We start from the raw sequence: 23,150 nt of genomic DNA, 5'->3' as shown, positions 1-23,150 counted from the left end.
TCTTCGATACACTTCCACTCTTTATTAGTGAGCTTGCGATGATGAATTGGGATCCCCAAGTGAGTAAAAGGTAAAGAACCTGGTTCACAGCCGAACAACTATTTATAATGATCTTGTTATTCTTTGGCACATCCAAAATAGAACTACTCACTCTTATTAAAGTTGATCTTCAGTCCGGACAGTTGTTCAAAAAGGCATAGAACTAGTTTCATGTTTCTTGCCTTAGCTAGATCATGTTCCATGAAAATAATAGTGTTGTTTGCATATTGTACAATGGTTACACCCCATCCACCAAATGTGGGATGAGACCACCTACCCAGCGTCCTCTTTCGCTCTGTTGATTATAACGGCCAACATATCAACGACAACATTAAATTAGATCAGAGACATCGAATCTCCCTTGGACCTTTTTGCGTCTGGAAGAAATGACCAATATCGTCATTAACCTTGATTCTAGCGCTGCCTTCCTGTACAAATGATTCGACCTGCTTCCTCCAAGCCGGATCAAACCCTTTCATACGCAAAGTCTGCTGTAAGAATGGCCATTTCACTTTATCATAAGCCTTGTCAAAGTCCACTTTGAAGACCATTCCATCGAGTTTCTTCGAATGGATTTCGTGCAAGGTTTCATGTAGGACGACCACTCCCTCGAGAATGTGGCGTCCTAGCATGAAAGCAGTTTGGCTTCGCTGAACAACAAGATGTGATATCTTTCTCAGGTGATTCATACCCACTTTAGTAAAAATCTTGAACCTCACATTCAGCAAACAAATCGGTCTGAATTGCTCAATGCGAATCACTTCCTCCTTCTTTGGTAACAAGGTCATCGTTCCAAAGTTCAATTTAAATAATTGTAAATGACCATTAAATAGATCAAGGAACATAGGCATCAAGTCGCCTTTAATAAATATCCCTATATTTCTTATAAAACTACTGGGAAGCCATCCGGACCAGGTGCTTTGTTATTTTTCATTTACGAAATAGCCTCAAGCACTTCCTTCTCCGAAAATGGGGCGGTGAGAACCTCGTTCTCATCATCTCACAGTTGAGAAATATCATCACCCCATCATGAACACCAGTCTGTCCTATCCCCTCTTTTTTCGAGAAATTTTTGCCTTATATTTAACTAGATATGTTTACAGGCATATATAAAGCATCGTGGAGGTTTAACGGCCAAACTTGGCATCCCTTGCAAAGAGAAACGAGCTAAGTTATTTTTGATAAAGGACGGTTTCATTAACTCAAAATGTATTATCAAGCGGATAGCACACCGAGTGATACCCAGCTTCCGCATTGCTACGATGTACACAACAAATGAAATAAAAAGATACGATGGCAGCAATAAAGTCATAGAGACCGACAATATGCTTATGTCGAAGGAGGAGGTGGACCGATCCGAAGATTATGCTGCCGCCCATGTTGGTAAAAAAACTTCTGGCTATCCGGTTCAACCACATACACATCATCTTGAATAGCGATTGGGACTCCGTTTGAAGTAGCATAGATCGCGTACAAGGCCATTATATACAACAGAAAGTAACTTGCAAAGGAGAGTTTTTTGCCATTAAAAAGTAATATCAGTTCTACATAGCCAGAGCGACCACAATAAGATAGATGATATCACCATCGCTAGAGTGTTAAACCTATCAGATATTTCATGAAGTGAGGGGCTATATACATTGACAACACTTATGAGTGGATACAAATTGAACGTTGTTTGGATGACTGACCATGTAGAACACGCAAACTTGCATTGCAAGAAGAGGTGTTTAATTTTTGATACAAAAGCTACACTTCTTGCTTCCTTGCAGTTGCGATGAGTGAGGTTGTCTTTAGTGAGCACAACTCCCCTTCGAAGATACCACATGAAAATCTTAACTTTTAATGGTATCTTTGATTTCTATATTTGTTTATTATTACCCACTGAAATGTTTGAGTGCATGAAGGCAAGGTACATAATCAGATGTAGTGAGATTCCAAGAAACACATTCTATCCTTGTGTTAGGTTAGCTAATTCCAAACAGGATAACACATGTTGCCATGACACAAGACAGGGGCCAACCAAATCCCGCCTAAATGATACATCCGGCGGGGTGGAGTTGAGCACGTGCGCAAGAGTATCATTCTTATCGCGGAAAATACGGTACATGGATGGATACTATTTTTGGAGAGTAGTGTTTCGTGACCACTTATCCTCCCACAAAAGTGTCTTAGGTCGAGGTCTACCGTGAAAGGTCCAAAGCGAAAAAGACACTCTTTGTCCTCGTCGGGCAGGACAAAAAATACGGGTCCTAGGCTTTCAATATGCTTAGGGACATCGCTTTTTGGTTTGGAGACCTATTGCGCAACATGGTTTTAAACACCCTCCTCGGTAAGTAGCTTGAACGCCCTCCTCAGAAAGCCAAACTGAGCGAGGGAGGGCTTCACGGGCCAGCCATTTAAGTGTTATATTAACAATTTCACGATTTGACCGTGAAATAAGAGCTTCCAAGGGGCTCACACAATCGCCATCGACTAACACCGAGACAGAAGTGTGTAAGGCCAGCGCCACGCACCGAACAACTCCGCTTTTCTCTCCGAAAAAATAGCGTCTATAACAGTAGCACAACAAGATATACGAATGAAAAATACAGCATCAGAACATAATTAAAACCTAAGCCAATATAGATAATCCAAAAGAAAAAACCCAACCACAATAACCTGCTAGAGAAAAAAAGAGTTAATTCCACAAGTGAAGAATGATGCACCGAAGCACGCATTAACCTGTAGTAAAGTTACTAAGCTCCCAAGAATTGGAGCTCTTCTAGTAAATCGGGGTTGTTTGAGACTGGGTGGGCCCATTTGATAGGGGATAGAAAATTGTGCAACAGATTAACGACAAATGTATTACAAAACCTGTAAACGCAGCGCCAACACCGCAAGAGCTATGTCTCGCCTGTACCAATTCCTATCAGGAATCGCCTATGGGTGAGCGACTATTGGGTCGGCCTATTAGCACTCGTCGACCGTGTCGTTGTAGGTTCGCTCTGCTCCGGCTTTCTACAGTTTTTTATTTGTCATTGTCTTTTGTTTTTTCTTTGTTTTCATCGGTTTTCTTCTATTTTTCTTTGTTATACTTTGCTTTTCTTTGTTTCTTTGTCAGTTTTTTTTTATCTTTTTTCTTATTTTTAACTTTTTTAACACATATCTGCTTTTTCAGAGTAAACAATGTAAAATTTAGAGAACACATGAAATATCTTTTTGATACATGTTAGATGTTTTTCAAATACATGATCATTTTTGTCATGATGTGCATTTCTTTAAATACATATTTTGAATGCATTCTCGGATACATGGTAACATTTTTCAAATACATGTTGTAAATACTTTAATGGCATGGAACTTTCTAAAACTACGTAAAGATTTTTTTTTGTATAAATGTTTTAAAAGTTTCGCAATCCTTTTTTGGAAAACACATAAATATTTCTTTAAAATGTCAACTATATTTTTTTAAAGAACTAAACATTTTTTACCTACCAGAAAAATTACACTGTAAAACCCTTTTTAAAATGTCATGTGTATTTTTTAATGTTAAAAAATATATATTTTACATTACACAAAAAAAAGTACATTGTATACACATTTTTGAAACTCGTGAATGCAAAAAAATGTATGAAACATTTGTTTTTATTACCTGACCATTTTTTTCATTGTATGAATATATTTTTGAAGTGTCATCACATGCATTTTTTTTAAACGTGTGACCTCAGCATGATGCAGCCACATGGTTACTGGACCGGCCCAGCAATGGCTCTCTACAGGTAACCCTATGCTTGGAATCGTTGTAGGCAGCACACAGCCGCGCTGTGCCAACACGAGACTACTAGTGAACAATTGTGGAAGCAGAGTTGTTTCAAAAAAAATTGTGGAAGCAGAGAGCAACTAACTGGAGGTTACCCCTTATGGGGGACCTCCAGCTGTCATATTTAGTGCTCTTAGAGCATGCCAAGTGGTGTCTCCAGCCCCTGTCACATGTCTCGTAATGGGTGCTTCTTCTAAAAAAAAATCTGTACATGTTTTTGGGTTTTAGATAGATTTTTTCTTGGTTTTTTTTGGCTTTTCGGTTTTCATCCAGTTTTCCCTAGGTTTTGGAGAGAGAGAAAGAGAGAGAAATTTGTGTGCGATTTTTTTGTGCTTCCAGAAGAAGCTCATATTTGTTTTTTATGGAGGCACGAACTTACTTTCGCAAGAAATACAGTTGTGTTTCTCAGACAAGGAAAAGTTTACAACATTAATGTGTGGGTTTTTTCCTGCTTCCACGAGCGGCATAGTTTTGCTTCTCGTGTAGGCACAAATTTGCTTGCGTGAAAGTGCGGTTGTGTTTCTCGGGAAGAAAACTGTGCTTTAACGAAAAGCACAGATTTGCTTCCGCGAGAAACAGATATGTGATTCTCGGAGAGGGTAAAAACATGAAGAAAAAAAGTGCTTCTGACTCCCTTTTTTCTTCCTTTTTTGTCATTCATTTCTATTGTTGCTATTTTTTTTCTGGTTTTTCATAATTTTATATTTCTTTTGTATTGTACCTTTTTTGGATTTTTTGGGTTTCCAGTTTTATTCATGAAGAGAAGTTTGTTCAAACCTATTAATATGGGATATAGTTTTGAAGATCTCGATGCGAGAAATCCAACATTAAAAACGGTTTAAGATTTAGACGCGTGGTTTAAAAGATAAAACTAGGTTCCAGCAAGTGACGTACATACAATGTGTCATTTATCAGCGCGTGAGAAGGTGGGAGTGACCTTGAGAAGGTGGGAGTGACCTTTGCTTAGGGTAACCCTTATAACTAGTAATTTCGGTAGAAGCTCCTATTGCACGCCTTTTTTGGTGAATTGGCGCAAAAATGTCCAGCAAGCCGACGGCCCATTTAGCTCTCCAATGGATACGAGTACGCCAGCTGGGCCTCAGGCTCTAGCTACAAAATAACCGGATCCAGAAAAATCAGTGGCTCCCTAGCTTTGGAAATATCATGTATTTTTCTTAATAGATTCAAAAAATTGTTTATTCAGAAATATATTTGTGAATTTCTTAAAAGAATGATACAATGTAAGAAATGTTTGAGTAGGTAAAAAAGAAAATTTATTTCTATTAAAAATGGACATGACATTTTCAGGAAATATTCATGTTCCAGAAAATGTCCTTGCACTGCCTATGCAATATAAAAAGATGTGCGCATACTTTAAACAAGTATGTATTGCCATTAAAAAATGTACAATGTGCATTTGGAAAATGTTATCATTTATTTGAAAATGTGTTCCGGTGGAAAAAAGGAAACTGAGAGAAAAAATGGAAATTAAAAAAAATTAGAGGATAGAAGCCAGAATACTTACCAAAATATATATAAAAAAAGAACGATATTTCTCGTAGAACAAGCATGGAAACAAAATTTCAATTCAATTCTAGTTTCCCTGGAACCAGATTTTTCATTTTGAATATGTGTATATGATATAATTTTATCTTAAGTCTTGCATGTAATTTATAAATGGCAATAAAAATAGGTCTATAATGAGGTATTTTTTAATTTTATCTTTAATAATTAATTTTATTTCTAAAAATATGATGAGACATAGCTAAGAGCGCAGAGCTGAGACATATTGTGTTAAGAGGAAAATTAAGCCTTGACATGTACCATGGTTGATAAGCTAATCTTATCTTAAGTCTTACATATAACTTGTGTAATTTAAAGATAACATTAAAAACTACCTACAATGAATATTTGTTAGTTTTATCTTTAATAACTAACAATTCCGTTCAATAATTAGCAATCCCTAAAAATATGATGTGACATATTATCCAAAAAAATCAACTTTTAAATAAATATAATTTCTCTCTTCTCCGCACTTGTTATGGCCCATATGTTAGCCAGCTATTACATGCTGGCCCATGTGTGAGCTAACTAGTATTACCGTGAGTATCGTCACTAGAGCACTATTTACGATTTGACCTAACACTGTTATGCCATGGTTTTGTGTTCATTGTTTTTTGTTGTTCGATGCCTTCAAAGTGTGGTTTCTCAAAAATGCCTTCAAGTGTTTGTGTTGCGAAAGTTGAATATTGTATTGGTTTTCTCCTTTTTTTTGTCGTATTTGCTTTGTTTTCTTCCGATAGTACTTGTTACTTTGTTTTTCTTCGATAGTACTCCTTCCGTTCCTAAATGTTTATTTTTTTCTCTAAATATTTGTCCTTCAGCGAGTGACTACATACAAAATAAAATGAATGAATCTATATTTAAAATATGTCTATATATATATATCTGTATGGACATCTATATATATCTGTATGGACATCTACACTTAAAATATATCTATATATATCCGTATGTGTAGCCATTTAAAATTTGTAAAAAGACAAATATTGAAAAACAAAGGAAGTAATTATATATTGTTTTGGGGGTTTCTGTATTCGTTTCACTTTGTGAAGAAGGTTTCTGTATTTATTGTCAGTAGTATTGTTGTGCATAAAGTTATTTGTTGTTTCCTTAAGTACATGTTTTCAGTAGTATTGTTGTGTGAACGAGACTTGCCTGCTCCCCTTGCGTGTGCCCATCTGTACTTCCGCGTATATGGCTTGTTTTGATTGAAACAAAATAAGGTCCGACCCCATCCCTTTAAAATCAGAGGAAAGATGATTAGATTAGAAAAAAAAAGACAGTCACAGGATGAAGTAGGAATACGAATGAAAGCAGGCAAGCCGGATCCTTGTTGTGCATAAGGTTATTTGTTGTTTCCTTAAGTACATGTTTTCGGAAGATTTGTTTCCAGGGTTCTGTATTAGTTTTCACTAGTATTGTTGTGCAGAAGGTTTATGTATTCATTTTCAGTAGTATGTATTCATTTTCAGTAGTATTTGTTGTATTTGTTGTTTTCAGTAGTATTTGTTGTTTTCAGTAGTACTCCCTCCGTAAACTAATATAAGAGCGTTTGGGTTACTACTTTAGTGATCTAAACGTTCTTATGTAAACTAATATATTAGATCACTATTTAGTGATCTAAACGCTCTTATATTAGTTTATAGAAGGAGTACAATGTCAAAAAGCGGACGGAGGAAGTATTTGTTTGCGGGGTTCTGTATTAGTTTCAGCTTCTTATAAAAATATGAAAACAGATGTTGTTCTCGCCGAGTGCTTGTTTATCTTCTAAATAATCTCTGGAAATGTAGGGAAAATCTTAGTAGAATATGGTTTGGCTCTTATAAAGAGGTTGTTGATTCATTTGATTCCTTCTAACTCTACATCCGGTTCCTCGCTCCGCCACTGCCTATACTGTTTTTCGAAAGTCAATTCTTCGAGCACTCACTCCATTTCCAAGAGGAAAAACAAAGGGTGGGAGACATTTTATTAACTACCCTATATATCTCCGGCTATCATACACCCATCTCGCGGACACGTACGCACGCCAAGGGCAGATCAGGTGAAAATCCTGGCTCCGGTATTGGCAGCCGGAAGATCGACCTCGCGGATCTCTGTCTTCAAGCCCTTCCCAGCCGCATTGGCCAGCGGGTGGATGCCGTGCGCCGGGCCGCTCATGTACGCCCTGTTCTCCCTCTCCTTGTGGAACGACACGCTGAACTTCTTCTCCACACCTGCACCCACGTTACAATCATCAGTAAGCCGACACGACACTCGGTGCACGAACCAAGAAACCAAAAAGGAAATCACGGTGAACTCGGCGCCGCGCGCTTACAGTCGGCGAGATCCTGCCGGAGCTGGCCCTCGCGGGTGAGCGCCATCATGATCTGCGGGAGGCCGAGCGGGAGGGCGTCGCCGCGGTCGACCTGCCAGAAGTGGACGGTCTTGCCGTAGGTCCTGGCGACGACCTCGAGGTCGCGGCGCTCGACGACGCCGGGCACGCCGGGCATGAAGAGCACGCCGCCCTTGACCTCGAACTCGTGGGTGTGCCACAGCGGCTTCTCCTCGTCGGGCAGCGTGAGGAACAGCTCCCCGGTGACGATGTACTCGAGGCCGATGAGGCGCGCGCCGGCCTCCGGCCCGTCGAAGATGAGGCACTGCCGCACGTCCTCGTTGAGGTGCGCGCAGAAGTGGTGCGCCTCCACCTGCCGCGTCATGTCGTCCCCGTAGAAGTGGAAGGCGCAGAGGTGCTGGTGGATCTGGTTGATCGGGGCGAACCCCTGGATGGCGCCCGTCGCCGTCTCCAGCAGCGCCGTCCCCGTCTCCGTCGGCTTCCCCGGCACGTCCACGTCGTGGCACGAGGCCGCCATCTTCGATGCTGTGCGAGTTTTGTGTTCGGGAAAGCGCTAGAGTATGGTGGAGAGGAGAGGAGGGGAGAGACGCGGCGTCAGCTAATTTTAAGGCGTGGGTAGGCTCATGCATACACGTGTGATACTGGAGGTGGCGCGTGTCCGTGACAGTCCGCCTACGTGTTGAGAAGCGGCCACGAGAATGCGGATGAGGGGACACGCATGAGAGAAGCTGCTAGTTCGTCCTGGACGAGGACAGTAGAGTCGTCTAACGCACGATGAATGGCATGTGGAGCGGTGAGACAAGATGCAGTGTACTCATACCCAATTGATGCGGAGTATATACTTTAACGATGGAGGATGCAGCTTCTGCTGGCGTTGTGTGCGGTTTTTTCCAGGGACTAAAACATGTCACGCATCACACGGGCCGTGCAAAATCTACGCTTAGTATCACCAAAACACGCCACTTTTCTCGATAAATCAATGTCATCTGAGGTGCTGTTTAATAGTGGATCACAACGGCAGCAGATGAATACAACCCCTTACACGTTGAACTTCAAGAATGAGGTTCCAACAATATGAAAGAAAAACAATAGGTAGAAAACTCTATCCACGAAACCAAACTGATGCAGAACTTCCTCTGCCATGCCCAACAGCCAGAAAGAAAGGAGCTCTTCCAACTGTGGCCCAAGCGATGAAGGTTATGGAACTGCAATGAACAAGAGCCCCAAACAAGTCAAGACATGGCGACAAGGGCACCACTAAAACGTCTTATATCAGTTTACAGAGGGAGTAATTTGCAAGCAATGGAGTGGATGGCGAATTATATTGACAGGAGCGAAAATGGATCAGGTTTAACTTACAGTTACTTGGAAATTGTTTTAAAAAATGCAGCAAACTAAAGATGGTTTGAAAGAAAGCTCACCTTAAGCTTGTTGCTGCTTCTTGTCAAGAATTTTCTTCCAGCGCTTCTGATCGAGCATCATTGTCATGTCTTGCCAGCTGAGATGAGCAAATCATATGATTAAACTCAAGACAGTTATAAAGGATTTGGAAACAGCAGGTCCAGGAATATACAGAAAATCCCCTTTAACGCACTAGCTTTGTTGCCAATCCAACCAAATCAATATCCAAACCGCATACCCAATTGAATGGACAGAACATGCGTTATAGTAAACCTTTTTCTAAGACATAATAATTTTAAAGGCAGATTTTATGAAGACCACAAAAATATAGTGGAGATCTCACAAGCATAGTGACTTGTCTAAAAATAAAAGGTTTATTTGACAATTTTGACAATCAATTGGTAGCTCAACTAGCAAAACATCAGATATGTATGGTGGAAATTTTGACAAAATGCCGCATCTTAGATCGGCCTCCCGCCCTCCCCCTATAAATAAACAACTTGAATGTAAAACTCAAGTGTGCAAATCACACGTGCCTATCCCATAATTCCAGGTGCAGACATGCTTTTGCTAGTCAATAACACAAATGGGTGCCATCCTTCGTGTTTTCTTGGATTGAGACTTTTGAATACTCAACAGTTCAATCCCGGCAGTCAAGAATAACCTCACTACTACTTAACATAATGAAATAGTTCTGCATAATAGTCCTTTTTCCAAGAGCAGCAACTAGTTTATAAAGAATGTTGATGTCAAAACATCAAAATAGAAGTGGCTTGCTGGAATGGAGGTGCTTGAGAGTGTTGAAGACAAAGACGAGTGTATGGGCACATGGTGTAGCACAAGGAGTCTTACTATAGGATTAGAGAGCATCCAGTCCTATTCGATGAAACAATGGATAAGATCACACTAGGAAGCAAGGTCAAGACGGTGTTCTTAAGCCTCAGCAAGTTCAACAGCATCACAGAGGGCTCATCCAGAAGTGCAACAAGCTGTAGGGGAGGTAGATCAACTCTCCCAGACGGAATGAAGTGGATGCGGACAACTTGAGGAACTATGAGCCCAGTGCACTTGAGCTCCTCAGAACAAGGTCAGGATAGCGGTCGATAATTGAGGTTGCCAAGAAGTACCACCGGTCGTGGAGCTGTAGATTATGCACCTTGAGAACGCAGGCTTCATGAACACAAGAGGTTACTCAAACTATAGTGCATGCCACTATGCAATGGGCAGGTGGCTTGCCAGAGGAATAGGTACACCATACCAAACACACCTTGTCCACAACCATGGACTTTTAGAACATCACCAATATAGACTAACTAATAACCACAACTAGTATCTTCTCTGTAGGGTAAACTAATTTTCTACATCTACACATTTCAACGGTGAAGTGCATGGTATTATACATGTATATAAATACCATCTTTGCCATTGTTATAAACACAAATGCACTAGCCAGTATAATTGTTTACGTTTCTTAGTATAACACAAGTTTTTGAAGAGAATGGTGCATTAGATACACCAACCATATTTATATTAAATGGAAAGGATAAAATCACTTGATATTTGATAATGGTTTTATTTAACTCGGCTGCTGAATTAAAAGTTTATATCAGCTTAATAAATTTGGCAGCAGAGCTCTCGGCACCATCTTACATATTTATGAGCACGATGTTGCTCACTCCGCTTCAACTTTGCTGTTTTCCTTTCCTGGATAAATTTATTTCAGCGCACACTGAAACTACTATGGCGCTCCATATAGTTCTTCCATAAAAAAATCAAGTTCAACAGCCCCATGCACCCTTAACCTTATAAAAGGATAGACATAAGGAACTATGGCAAGATTATTCATAAAATGATTTTCTGTGTCAATTCTTGTACCATTACTTAAGCTAGTACAAAATTAGGTCCCATATACCATCTGCAGTTTAAACCAGTCAGATACTATTAGCATGCATAAACATAAATTTCACAAAACGTTGTGTGGGAAATAAAAATAACGATCAAACTTCACTAAAAACGCGAAGTACATAGTTGACAACCTAGCAAGAACATAATTATAAGCAATGCTAAGGAAAAAAAAACATATCATGGTGGCATGCCACATGTGACCTTTGCATGGCACACAATCTGGTCTGAAGCATACACCCAATTCTTCAGCCGAAGCTTGTTAGCTTGCAAAAACGTATTATATTATGGGACGGAGGGAGTAACATATTAGTTGTCTAATTTGTTTACCATATAAGACACTCCAGTCCATGCTGTATTATAACACCTGTGTCCAAGTAATGCAAGTCTAAACACTGCCAGAAGGGCAGGTATGTAAATAAGATAAAGATAGCAAGAACTAGCTGGGGCATGGCTAGGCTCGGCATAAAGAAGCTAAGGTTAAGGGATCTCAATTTACTAGTATAACCAGGGGAAAACGTTTGATCGAGGAAAAGACCTCCTAGTCCCAAGCAAAGCATATCCAATGGAGATATGGCATCTGTTGATACTACAAGGAAGACCGCAAATAGAGCGAGTGCTGACGACCAGGTCGACTATTTCTTTCACAATTCAGATAATCTTTCCAGACACATATAGATCGATCATAAAGGTACCTTCAAGAACATATATATCGCTTATCCAATCTGGAATCCACCAGCACAATACGTTACATACATCAAACCGAGCATTAACCCCGTTCAAACAGCAATCATAAGAACATAATTCCCATAACCCGGTACTCCTAAATCCAGTAAGAAGGGTGGGTAATTCACTGAAGCTCTAGATATATAGATAGATGATGCCAATCAATCTCAATCAAGAAGACAAAAATTCATATAAACCTAAGCGTGAAGGGCGGTTGGTGATAGGTGCTAGGTAGAACGGCATGCCTGTGGGGAAGGGACTTGAGGTTGGAGGCGAGGCCGGTGACGTGGTGGTGGACGCAGGCGGCGGCGCCGAGGGCGAAGGCGCCGGTCCAGGTGGAGATGAGCCGCTGCGGGTCGGAGTGCGGCACCGCGGGGTCGCCCCTGTACGCCCGCGCCCAGTAATCGTCGAACTCGCCCATCCTTCTTCCTGACCTTCTGGAAAGTTCTCCGCCCCTTTCGTCGGCGAGGAGGCTGCTCCGGAGGAGGAAGGGATGGATGGGGTTTGGGGGTGACGAGATTGGGCGCAGGGTGGGCAAGAGAATATTCGTGAACCCGGTCTACGAGATATCTGCCGTCTTGTGCTTTGCGATCTGTGCTACGGGTAGCATCGGTGGTGATTACTGCTCGTTCGACAGACACGTGTTGAAATTTTTATTTGGATTCAATTACCACCATTCCTCTGTTACAATCATTGAATCTAAGTCATCTGCTTAAGGAAAAACTACCACTTGTTACAATCATTGTATTTGGAGGTCCTAACCATCTGGATTTAAGTCCTAGACTTGTATATACATGCTCTACTTATGAAAATAGTCATGGAAACTAAGCTGTCAGCATATGAATGCATCAACAATCCTTTGAGAGAATCTGGTTTATTCAACCTAGGGCAAAATAGACGTTTCACATGCATGCGATATCCCTCCTCTGGTTCTGCCAATCACTGAGCTCGTTGTGTTCTTTTTTTTTACATAATGTGCTAGTTATGTGTTTTTAAACAAGCCGAGCTGAGTATTGCTAGAGCCAAGGTCAGTTTTTACGTGATTCATCATATGGGCTGACGTGGAGCAAATCTATTGATTTAAGATTAGCGGGTGGGTACCACGACGGTAAATTTCAAGGGGAGGAGAGATTTATGGTTTTGTGTGTGGTGCATAAGGTTCCCAACCCTAGCCGTCAAAGCTTTCCTGCACGCCGAGCCTCGGTCCCACTCCTCTTGCCTGTCCAGGGGCCTCGGCGGCAGCAAGAGGAGTGCTGGCCCATCCTTCTCATTTTGTTATTACTTATTAGGTTTTTGTTTCTCCGGAGATATCGACAAGGTGGTGGCAGCAATGGCGTGTTGGAATAAGGTATCTCTGGTCTCTCCATACACCCACGACGTCCGGTTTAGCGAAGACGAAGGGTTGCGATATTTTGTGTTCCAAGATCTATTGACTCTCTTCAGATCTTGGGAGTTGATGTGTCTTTCAAGTAGATCTATTGGCTGGCTATTGATTTGGCAAATACAACATCTTCTTCGGCAATGCTTCTGTTTCTCCAACAACATTAACTAGTGGCGGTGGATTACAAGCATGTTGGGTGATACTCCAACCAATATGTAACATCCCAAATTTCCAATTTGGCATGTTATACATAGGTCATACATGCATACCATATTTTATTGCTTTTTCTTTTGCAATCCTCGAAATCCTAAGCAACTCAAGGACCTTCGGAGAGAGTTGGGGATTTTCTAATTTTCATATTTGAAATTTTATCAAATAGTGAAGACGAGGATTTGATTTTAATTATTTTCTCTCTGGAAAATATTTCATTTTAAAATAATAAATGAGGGAAGATAATATGACTTCTCCAAAATAATTGAAATATCGGAGGAAAAATGTTAAAATCATTTTTGGGTTTTTATTTGAGTTTATTCGGGATTTTATTTGCTCCTAGAAAAATGTTGCATGATTTAAAATCATTTTAGGGACCACCGGAGCCCGAGCCGCCCCGAGCCCCGATCCACTGCCGCCGGAGCCGCTGCCGGAGCCCCGCGTCGCCGCCGCCTCCAGCCACCACCCCGCAGCCACCCGAGCCCCGCCGGAGCCGCCGCCCCGCCGGACGAGCCTCGCCGGAGGTACCCGACCCCGCCGCCGGTTTTCTTAATTAAACCCTTCGGTTTTTTAAAACCCCTAGATCATTTTATATATATATATAGATCGGTTTATTTCGTCGGTTTATTTACTTAGCGAATGTCTCTTCGTCCGTTCGTTCTAACGAACGCGATCACTGTTTAGTTTCTGTTAACGAACATTCGTTCGTTTAGCAGTTCGTCGCTTTTCTTTTTATCGGATTTATTCCACGATTATTCTGATCGCGATTTCTGATCCGATGTTCAAACATGTTTATCTTTTCGCTCGTTTATTGAAATCAGGCGATTCAAGCGCCTGGAGTTTCGTCTCGAAACCCTCTTTCCGAATAATCAACTCAAACAAGATTTTTCTTCTGTAAAATTTGGCTTAGATCCAGATTAGTAAAACGACGTTGTTTCTTTTGCCGTTTGAGTTTCGTTGTTTCGTTTGATTGATTCTTCTTGCAAAACCGAAGTTCTTAAGTTGAACTCTCCGGTCAGACTCTTTTTATCTGGAGTTCTACTTGTGCATCTTTGATTGTTGCTTATGTATGTTATTGTTTGCTTGCGCTAGAATTCCCGGAGTGCGAAGCGTGTTACTACGAGTCTCTAGGATACCCGGATCGTCAGCAAGGCAAGTAACACATTGATCATACTCTTTTCATACCCAGTTTTTATGCATTAGTTTCTACCCTCAAACATTGCATGACTAGGATGTCTTTAACATGTGGGTATTGGGAAGTAGTTGCTGAGGTAGAACCTATTGCCCTGTTTATTATCAAACCCTTGGGAGTTACTTCTACGTTATGCTTATATTGCCATGCTATGCTCGTAGATGTGGATTGGGTTTGAGTGATATCCATGACAGGTGTGAGATTGTAACTTAATGGTTTACTTAAGGTGGCAACTTTAATACACATCTGGATGGATTGAGGCACCTGGGGTTACCAGTGATTGCCTGTTTTATTTTTGGAAATCTCGGGGTTACCGTGTGATTCTCCTATGGACCGCCACCCAGGCTCAAAGGGAACTGAGTCTATTCATGCTAGAAACTTTCGTGTGCAGCCGCAAGCTATTATGGGCTCTAGCATAGTTTGAGTAAGTTGTGTGAAGCTCTTGAAGAGGTGGATCAGCAGGTAGTGGGTTTGTAGGTTTGGTATGGTCTGCCCGGAGTAGAGAGTTAATGCTTTTGAAAGACTGTGTCTCGGTCATCCGTCTCTCAAACACCATGCAGTGCGAGAATCAACGGAGGCAATCGAGTCTTGCAGGGAAAAGTGCGCAAACCTCTGCAGAGTGTACAATCTAATCATGGTTAGCCGTGTCCCCGGTTATGGACAATTCTGAGTATCTAGTACTTGAGTATTCGCATGTATCTCAACACTCTTAAAATTAATATTGATGGGTTGTTAAGTACTTTTTAATTGGGATCATTGAGTTGGGGTTACCTTCTCAAATGATGTTTCAACTACCATGATAGTTAAATTAAAATTGATTCCTTTGTAGTAGGGAAAAATTGGCTTTTTGCAAAAACTGTAACCATAGAGCTTTCCACCAGCCAAATATGCATGTAGTAGTAGCATTATTCTGTTATTGCTCTTTTGTGTTACTTTGCCAGCATATTCCATGTGCTGACCCGTTCTCGGGCTGCAACGTATTATGTTGCAGACTTTTCAGACGATGAGTAAGGTTCGTAGGTCGTTGTCGTGCAGCTCAGTTATGCCGTTGGAGTTGATGGACTCACTTTATCTTCCAAGCCTTCCGCTGTTATCGCATTAGATGGCCTTAAGCCATATTATTGTAATAAGTTCTCTTTTGAGACATTCGATGTAATAAGTGTGTGATTGCTACTCTGTTATAAATCTTTCGAAGTACTGTGTAGTGTCAGCATTACTGATCCAGGGATGACACCTAAGCACAGAGACTTGACCGTCTGAGGTCGGGTCGCTACAAGATGGTATCAGAGCACACGCTGAGTGTAGGACACGACCACTAAGATAAACCATAGATCACACTCTCTTCTCATTTTTGACTCCTCTTCTCTTTCCACCCTTTAGGATGAAGGAGATGAAGACCAAGTTTGCACAACCAGATGAAGACACACCTTTTGGACGCCACTTGAGGGAAGTCACTAGGTACTTGAATATTGGAATACCAAGCTTCGCCGGGACGAACAACGCCACCCTACCGGAAGAAGAGCGCTGGATGATTCAAGTACGAGTTCCAGGAAGGACGTTCTTGCCAAATTCCAAACCTATAGAGTTTTCTTTCGAAGCACCCACCTGGAGCCTTGGCAAGAGTATGGAAGCTCATATTACCATGGGACGCATTGGAGAAATCTACAACAAAGAACTAGAGGATACCACCTATCAAATATGTGGGCGCCGAGATGAACAATGGGAGATGATCAGCACCAGGAAGGATAGATCTGTCGCAGCCTTTATCCAGGAGCAAAACCAGCACATTTGACGTCAGGAGAACCAGATGTGCGCAGACATGATCGAGTTAAAGAAAGCGAAGACCAGGATCATCGAGCTGGAGGAAGAACTTAAGTTCACACGTGATGGATATGAGGAGGAAATCAAGACGCTATTGGAGAAGAATGATGACCTAGTCGAGAAGACCGGAATTTTCATGGGAGGACCAGTTCCGAAAGAAGACCTCATTCGTCTAGACAACTACTGTTGGGTTTCGTAGTAATTTCAAAAAAATTTCCTACGCACACGCAAGATCATGGTGATGTATAGCAACGAGAGGGGAGAGTGTTGTCTACATACCCTTGTAGACCGTAAGCGGAAGCGTTAGCACAACGCGGTTGATGTAGTCGTACGTCTTCACGGCCCGACCGATCAAGCACCGAAACTATGGCACCTCCGAGTTCTAGCACACGTTCAGCTCGATGACGTCCCTCGAACTCCGATCCAGCCGAGTGTCGAGGGAGAGTTCCGTCAGCACGACGGCGTGGTGACGATCTTGATGTTCTACCGTCGCAGGGCTTCGCCTAAGCACCGCTACGATATTATCGAGGTGGACTATGGTGGAGGGGGGCACCGCACACGGCTAAGAGATCCAATGGATCAATTGTTGTGTCTTTGGTGCTAGCCCTGCCCCTCTATTTATATGTTGAGCCCCGGGGTCGAAACTTGGAGCAAAAGCCTCCTCAAAGTCGGTTTTTCCCGAAAGGCAAGAGTCCCACTCGGACTCCAGGACCAAACGCCACAATCCTTGGCGTCTGGCCCAGACGCCATGGGCCTCGGCATCTGGCCCAGGGCCAGACGCCAGGGTCTCCGGCGTTTGGCCCCCTGGACTCCGCAAAACTCCTTTTGCACCGATCTAAAGCCTCATGGGCTTGACCCCTTGGCCTAACCATATCATCCAATATATGAATCTTTACGTCTCGACCATTTCGAGACTCCTCGTCATGTCCCCAATCTCATCCGGGACTCCGAACTCCTTCGGTACATCAAAACATGTAAACTCATAATATAATTGTCATCGTAACCTTAAGCGTGCGGACCCTACGGGTTCGAGAACAATGTAGACATGACCGAGACACGTCTCCGGTCAATAACCAATAGCGGGACCTAGATGCCCATATTGGCTCCTACATATTCTACGAAGATCTTTATCGGTCAGACCGCATAACAACATACGTTGTTCCCTTTGTCATCGGTATGTTACTTGCCCGAGATTCGATCGTCGGTATCCAATACCTAGTTCAATCTCGTTACTGGCAAGTCTCTTTACTCGTTCCGTAATACATCATCTCACAACTAACATATTAGTTGCAGTGCTTGCAAGGCTTATGTGATGTGCATTACCGAGAGGGCCCAGAGATACCTCTCCGACAATCGAAGTGACAAATCCTAATCTCGAAATACGCCAACCCAACATCTACTTTTGGAGACACCTGTAATGCTCCTTTATAATCACCCAGTTACGTTGTGACATTTGGTAGCACCCAAGGTGTTCCTCCGGCAAACGGGAGTTGCATAATCTCATAGTTATAGGAACATGTATAAGTCATGAAGAAAGCAATAGCAACATACTAAACGATCAGGTGCTAAGCTAATGGAATGGGTCATGTCAATCAAATCATTCAACTAATGATGTGACCTCGTTACTCAAATAACAACTCTTTTGTCTATGGTTAGGAAACATAACCATCTTTGATTAACGAGCTAGTCAAGTAGAGGCATACTAGTGACACTCTGTTTGTCTATGTATTCACACATGTATTATGTTTCCGGTTAATACAATTCTAGCATGAATAATAAACATTTATCATGATATAAGGAAATAAATAATAACTTTATTATTGCCTCTAGGGCATATTTCCTTCAGTCTCCCACTTGCACTAGAGTCAATAATCTAGTTCACATCGCCATGTGATTTAACAGCAATAGTTCACATCACCATGTGATTAACACCCATAGTTCACATCGCTATGTGACCAACACCCAAAGGGTTTACTAGATTCAGTAATCTAGTTCACATCGCTATGTGATTAACACCCAAGGAGTACTAAGGTGTGATCATGTTTTGCTTGTGAGAGAATCTTAGTCAACGGGTCTGCCACATTCAGATCCTCATGTATTTTGCAAATTTCTATGTCAACAATGCTCTGCATGGAGCTACTCTAGCTAATTGCTCCCACTTTCAATATGTATCTAGATCGAGACTTAGAGTCATCTAGATTAGTGTCAAACTTGCATCGGCGTAACCCTTTACGACGAACCTTTTTTCACTTCCATAATAGAGAAACATATCCTTATTCCACTAAGGACAATTTTGACCGCTGTCCAGTGATCTACTCCTAGATCACTATTGTACTCCCTTGCCAAACTCAGTGCAGGGTATACAATAGATCTGGTACACAGCATGGCATACTTTATAGAACCTATGACTAAGGCATAGGAAATGACTTTCATTCTCTTTCTATTTTTTGCCGTGGTCGGGCTTTGAGTCTTACTCAACTTCACACCTTGTAACACAGGCAAGAACTCTTTCTTTGACTGTTCCATTTTGAACTACTTCAAAATCTTGTCAAGGTATGTACTCATTGAAAAAACTTATCAAGCGTCTTGATCTATCTCTATAGATCTTGAAACTCAATATGTAAGCAGCTTCACCGAAGTCTTTCTTTGAAAAACTCCTTTCAAACACTCCTTTTATGCTTTACAGAATAATTCTACATTATTTCCGATCAACAATATGTCATTCACATATACTTATCAGAAATGTTGTAGAGCTCCCACTCACTTTCTTGTAAATACAGGCTTCTCCGAAAGTCTGTATAAAACCAAATGCTTTGATCACACTATCAAAACGTTTATTCCAACTCCGAGAGGCTTGCACCAGTCCATAAATGGATCGCTGGAGCTTGCACACTTTGTTAGCTCCCTTTGGATCGACAAAACCTTCCGGTTGCATCATATACAACTCTTCTTCCAGAAATCCATTCAGGAATGCAGTTTTGACATCCATCTGCCAAATTTCATAATCATAAAATGCGGCAATTGCTAACATGATTCGGACGGACTTAAGCATCGCTACGGGTGAGAAGGTCTCATCGTAGTCAATCCCTTGAACTTGCCGAAAACCTTTTGCGACAAGTCGAGCTTTGTAGACAGTGACATTACCATCAGCGTCAGTCTTCTTCTTAAAGATCCATTTATTCTCAATTGCTTGTCGATCATCGGGCAAGTCAACCAAAGTCCATACTTTGTTCTCATACATGGATCCCATCTCAGATTTCATGGCTTCAAGCCACTTTGCGGAATCTGGGCTCATCATCGCTTCTTCATAGTTCGTAGGTTTCATCATGATCTAGTAGCATGACTTTCAGAACAGGATTACCGTACCACTCTGGCGCGGATCTTACTCTGGTTGATCTACGAGGTTCAGTAGTATCTTGTTCTGAAGTTTCATGATCATCATCATTAGCTTCCTCACTAACTGGTGTAGGTGTCACAAAAACAGTTTTCTGTGATGTACTACTTTCCAATAAGGGAGCAGGTACAGTTACCTCGTCAAGTTCTACTTTCCTCCCACTCACTTCTTTCAAGAGAAACCCCTTCTCCAGAAAGTTTCCGAATTTAGCAAAAAAAGTCTTGCCTTCGGATCTGTGGTAGAAGGTGTATCCAATAGTTTCCTCTGGATATCCTATGAAGACGCACTTCTCCGATTTGAGTTTGAGCTTATCAGGATGAAATTTTTTCATATAAGCATTGCAACCCCAAACTTTAAGAAACGACAGCTTAGGTTTCTTGCCAAACCATAGTTCATATGGTGTCGCCTCAACGGATTTAGATGGTGCCCTATTTAATGTGAATGTAGCTGTCTTTAATGCATAACCCCAAAACGATAGTGGTAGATCCGTAAGAGACATCATAGATTGCACTATATATCTAATAAAGTACGGTTATGATGTTCGGACACACCATTATGCTGTGGTGTTCCATGTGGCATGAGTTTGTGAAACTATTCCACATTGTGTTAATTGAAGACCAAACTCGTAACTCAAATATTTGTCTCCACGATCAGATCGTAGAAACTTTATTTTCTTGTCACGATGATTTTCCACTTCACTCTGAAATTCTTTGAACTGTTCAAATGTTTCAAACTTATGTTTCATCAAGTAGATATCCCCATATCTGCTCAAATCATCTGTGAAGGTCAGAAAATAATGATACCTGTTGCAAGCTTTAATATTCACCGGACCACATACATCAGTATGTATGATCTCCAACAAATCTGTTGCTTGCTTCATTGTTCCGGAGAACGGCGTTTTAGTCATCTTGCCCAAAAGGCATGGTTCGCCAGCATCAAGTGATTCATAATCAAGTGATTCCAAAATCCCATCAGCATGGAGTTTCTTCATGCGCTTTACACCAATATGACCTAAACGGCAGTGCTACAAATAAGTTGCACTATCATTATTAACTTTGCATCTTTTGGTTTCAATATTATGATTATGTGTATCACTACGATCGAGATCCAACGAACTATTTTCATTGGGTGTGTAACCATATAAGGTTTTATTCATGTAAACAGAACAACAATTTATTCTCTTACTTAAATGAATAACCGTATTACAATAAACATGATCAAATCATATTCATGCTCAACGCAAACACCAAATAACACTTATTCAGGTTCAACACTAATCTCGAAAGTATAGGGAGTGTGCGATGATGATCATATCAATCTTGGAACCACTTCCAACACACATCGTCACTTCACCCTTAACTAGTCTCTGTTTATTCTGCAACTCCCGTTTCGAGTTACTAATCTTAGCAACTGAACTAGTATCAAATACTGAGGGGTTGCCATAAACACTAGTAAAGTACACATCAATAACATGTATATAAAATATACTTATGTTCACTTTGCCATCCTTCTTATCTGCCAATCACTTGGGGTAGTTCCACTTCCAGTGACCAGTCCCTTTGCAGTAGAAACACTTAGTCTCAGGCTTAGGACCAGACTTGGGCTTCTTCACTTGAGCAGCAACTTGCTTGCCATTCTATTTGAAGTTCCCCTTCTTCCCTCTGCCCTTTTCTTGAAACTAGTGGTCTTGTCTACCATCAACACTTGATGTTTTTCTCGATTTCTACCTTCGTCAATTTCCGCATTACGAAGAGCTTGGGAATTGTTTCCGTTATCCCTTGCATATCATAGTTCATCACGAAGTTCTACTAACTTGGTGATGGTGACTAGAGAATTCTGTCAATCACTATCTTATCTGGAAGATTAACTCCCACTTGATTCAAGCGATTGTTGTACTCAGACAATCTGGGCACATGCTCACTAGTTGAGCGATTCTCCTCCATCTTTTAGCTATAGAACTTGTTGGAGACTACATATCTCTCAACTCGGGTATTTGCTTGAAATATTAACTTCAACTCCTGGAACATCTCATATGCTCCATGACGTTCAAAACGTCGTTGAAGTCCCGATTCTAAGCCATTAAGCATGATGCACTAAACTATCAAGTAGTCATCATATTGAGCTAGCCAAACGTTCATAACGTCTGCATCTGCTCCTGCAATAGGTCCATCTTTGATTAACGAGCTAGTCAAGTAGAGGCATACTAGTGACACTCTGTTTGTCTATGTATTCACACATGTATTATGTTTCCGGTTAATACAATTCTAGCATGAATAATAAACATTTATCATGATATAAGGAAATAAATAATAACTTTATTATTGCCTCTAGGGCATATTTCCTTCAACTACATCATCATCGACGACACCGACTCAGATTCAAGTGATGATGACTACGAAGATGAAGCTGGAGCAGACATCATGGAGTCTTCCACCGATCAAAATTTTTAGATGACCACCATATGATACTAGTATTCCCCCATGTAACTAGTAGTAGTGAGCACTTTTGCGATAGTCCTAGACCGCTTTGTATGCCCTTGCTTGATTGATTGAATGAATGCTTGTGTTTGCCTCATATACATATGGGTAGTGTTTCCCCTAGATCTTTTTCTATTCTAAATCTCTTCCATCTAAACCCATCAGATGCCTCCGAGAAGAAACCCCGATTTTGTTTTCCCACCGGAGATCACCCAGTTGATTCAGCAGCAGAATGCCCTGATGCAGTTGTTAGTTCAGAACCAGGGCAATGCCAATAACAACAATGCCAACAACAACAACCCGCCGCTAGTGGATAACCTCGCCCGTTTCTTAAGGTTACAGCCGCCGGTGTTCTCTAGTAGCATTGAGCCAATAGTTGCAGATGATTGGCTATGACGTATTGGAAGGGAGTTAACCACCGCTGGATGCACAGATGTTGAGAAGGTGCGTTTTGCCGCACACCAACTGGATGGACCTGCAACAACATGGTGGGAGAATTTCACAGCCACCTATCCTATCGACACTGTCACATGGGCTCAGTTTCAGCAGGCCTTTCGCACTGCCCATGTCTCGACTGGAGCTATGCAGATGAAGAAGCGTGAGTTTCGCAACCTGCGCCAGGGGAATCGTACTGTTGGTCAGTACGTGGATGAGTTTAGCAAGTTGTCACGTTATGCCCCTGATGATGTGGCCACAGATGCCACGAAGCAGGAGAAGTTTATGGAAGGGCTGAATGATGAGATGAGTATGCAATTGATGGTAGCAACCTTCAACAACTACCAGGAGTTGGTAGACAAGGCCCTGATGATTGAAGGGAAGTAGCAACAGATTGATAATCGTAAGAGGAAGTATGTACAAGGAAAATACAATTCAAGAGCTCACCAGAAGCCCCGTTTGACTCCGAACTCAG

The 23,150-nt window shown here is 41.5% G+C and overlaps 2 protein-coding genes across 2 annotated transcripts; both read right to left on the bottom strand.

Moving 5' to 3' along the window:
- Window positions 1–7,216: 7,216 nt before the first annotated feature.
- LOC123112246 (oil body-associated protein 1A) lies at window positions 7,217–8,319 on the bottom strand. Its single transcript, XM_044533192.1, has 2 exons — window positions 7,719–8,319; window positions 7,217–7,617 (listed from the first exon to the last, which is right to left on the bottom strand). The coding sequence occupies exons 1-2, from the start codon at window positions 8,251–8,253 to the stop codon at window positions 7,442–7,444; spliced, it is 711 nt and encodes a 236-aa protein (XP_044389127.1). The 5' UTR covers window positions 8,254–8,319; the 3' UTR covers window positions 7,217–7,441.
- A 357-nt stretch (window positions 8,320–8,676) lies between these two features.
- On the bottom strand, window positions 8,677–12,313 carry LOC123112247 (uncharacterized). Its single transcript, XM_044533193.1, has 3 exons — window positions 12,011–12,313; window positions 9,158–9,234; window positions 8,677–8,941 (listed from the first exon to the last, which is right to left on the bottom strand). Exons 1-2 carry the CDS (start codon window positions 12,184–12,186, stop codon window positions 9,159–9,161), a joined length of 252 nt encoding a protein of 83 aa, XP_044389128.1. The 5' UTR covers window positions 12,187–12,313; the 3' UTR covers window positions 8,677–8,941; window position 9,158.
- Between the last annotated feature and the right edge of the window lie 10,837 nt (window positions 12,314–23,150).

This window comes from Triticum aestivum, chromosome 5B (genome assembly GCF_018294505.1).
Source record: "Triticum aestivum cultivar Chinese Spring chromosome 5B, IWGSC CS RefSeq v2.1, whole genome shotgun sequence".
Lineage (NCBI taxonomy): Eukaryota > Viridiplantae > Streptophyta > Magnoliopsida > Poales > Poaceae > Triticum > Triticum aestivum.
This window is presented reverse-complemented; position numbering and strand designations above follow the sequence as displayed.

Excerpts from the sequence above, each read along its gene's own strand:
- LOC123112246 (XM_044533192.1), bottom strand. The coding sequence starts at position 8,253 with ATGGCGGCCTCGTGCCACGACGTGGACGTGCCGGGGAAGCCGACGGAG. Across the intron at positions 7,618-7,718 it reads CCGGCAGGATCTCGCCGACT|GTGTGGAGAAGAAGTTCAGC; the intron begins GTAAGCGCGCGG and ends ACGTGGGTGCAG.
- LOC123112247 (XM_044533193.1), bottom strand. The coding sequence starts at position 12,186 with ATGGGCGAGTTCGACGATTACTGGGCGCGGGCGTACAGGGGCGACCCC. Across the intron at positions 9,235-12,010 it reads CTCAAGTCCCTTCCCCACAG|CTGGCAAGACATGACAATGA; the intron begins GCATGCCGTTCT and ends TGCTCATCTCAG.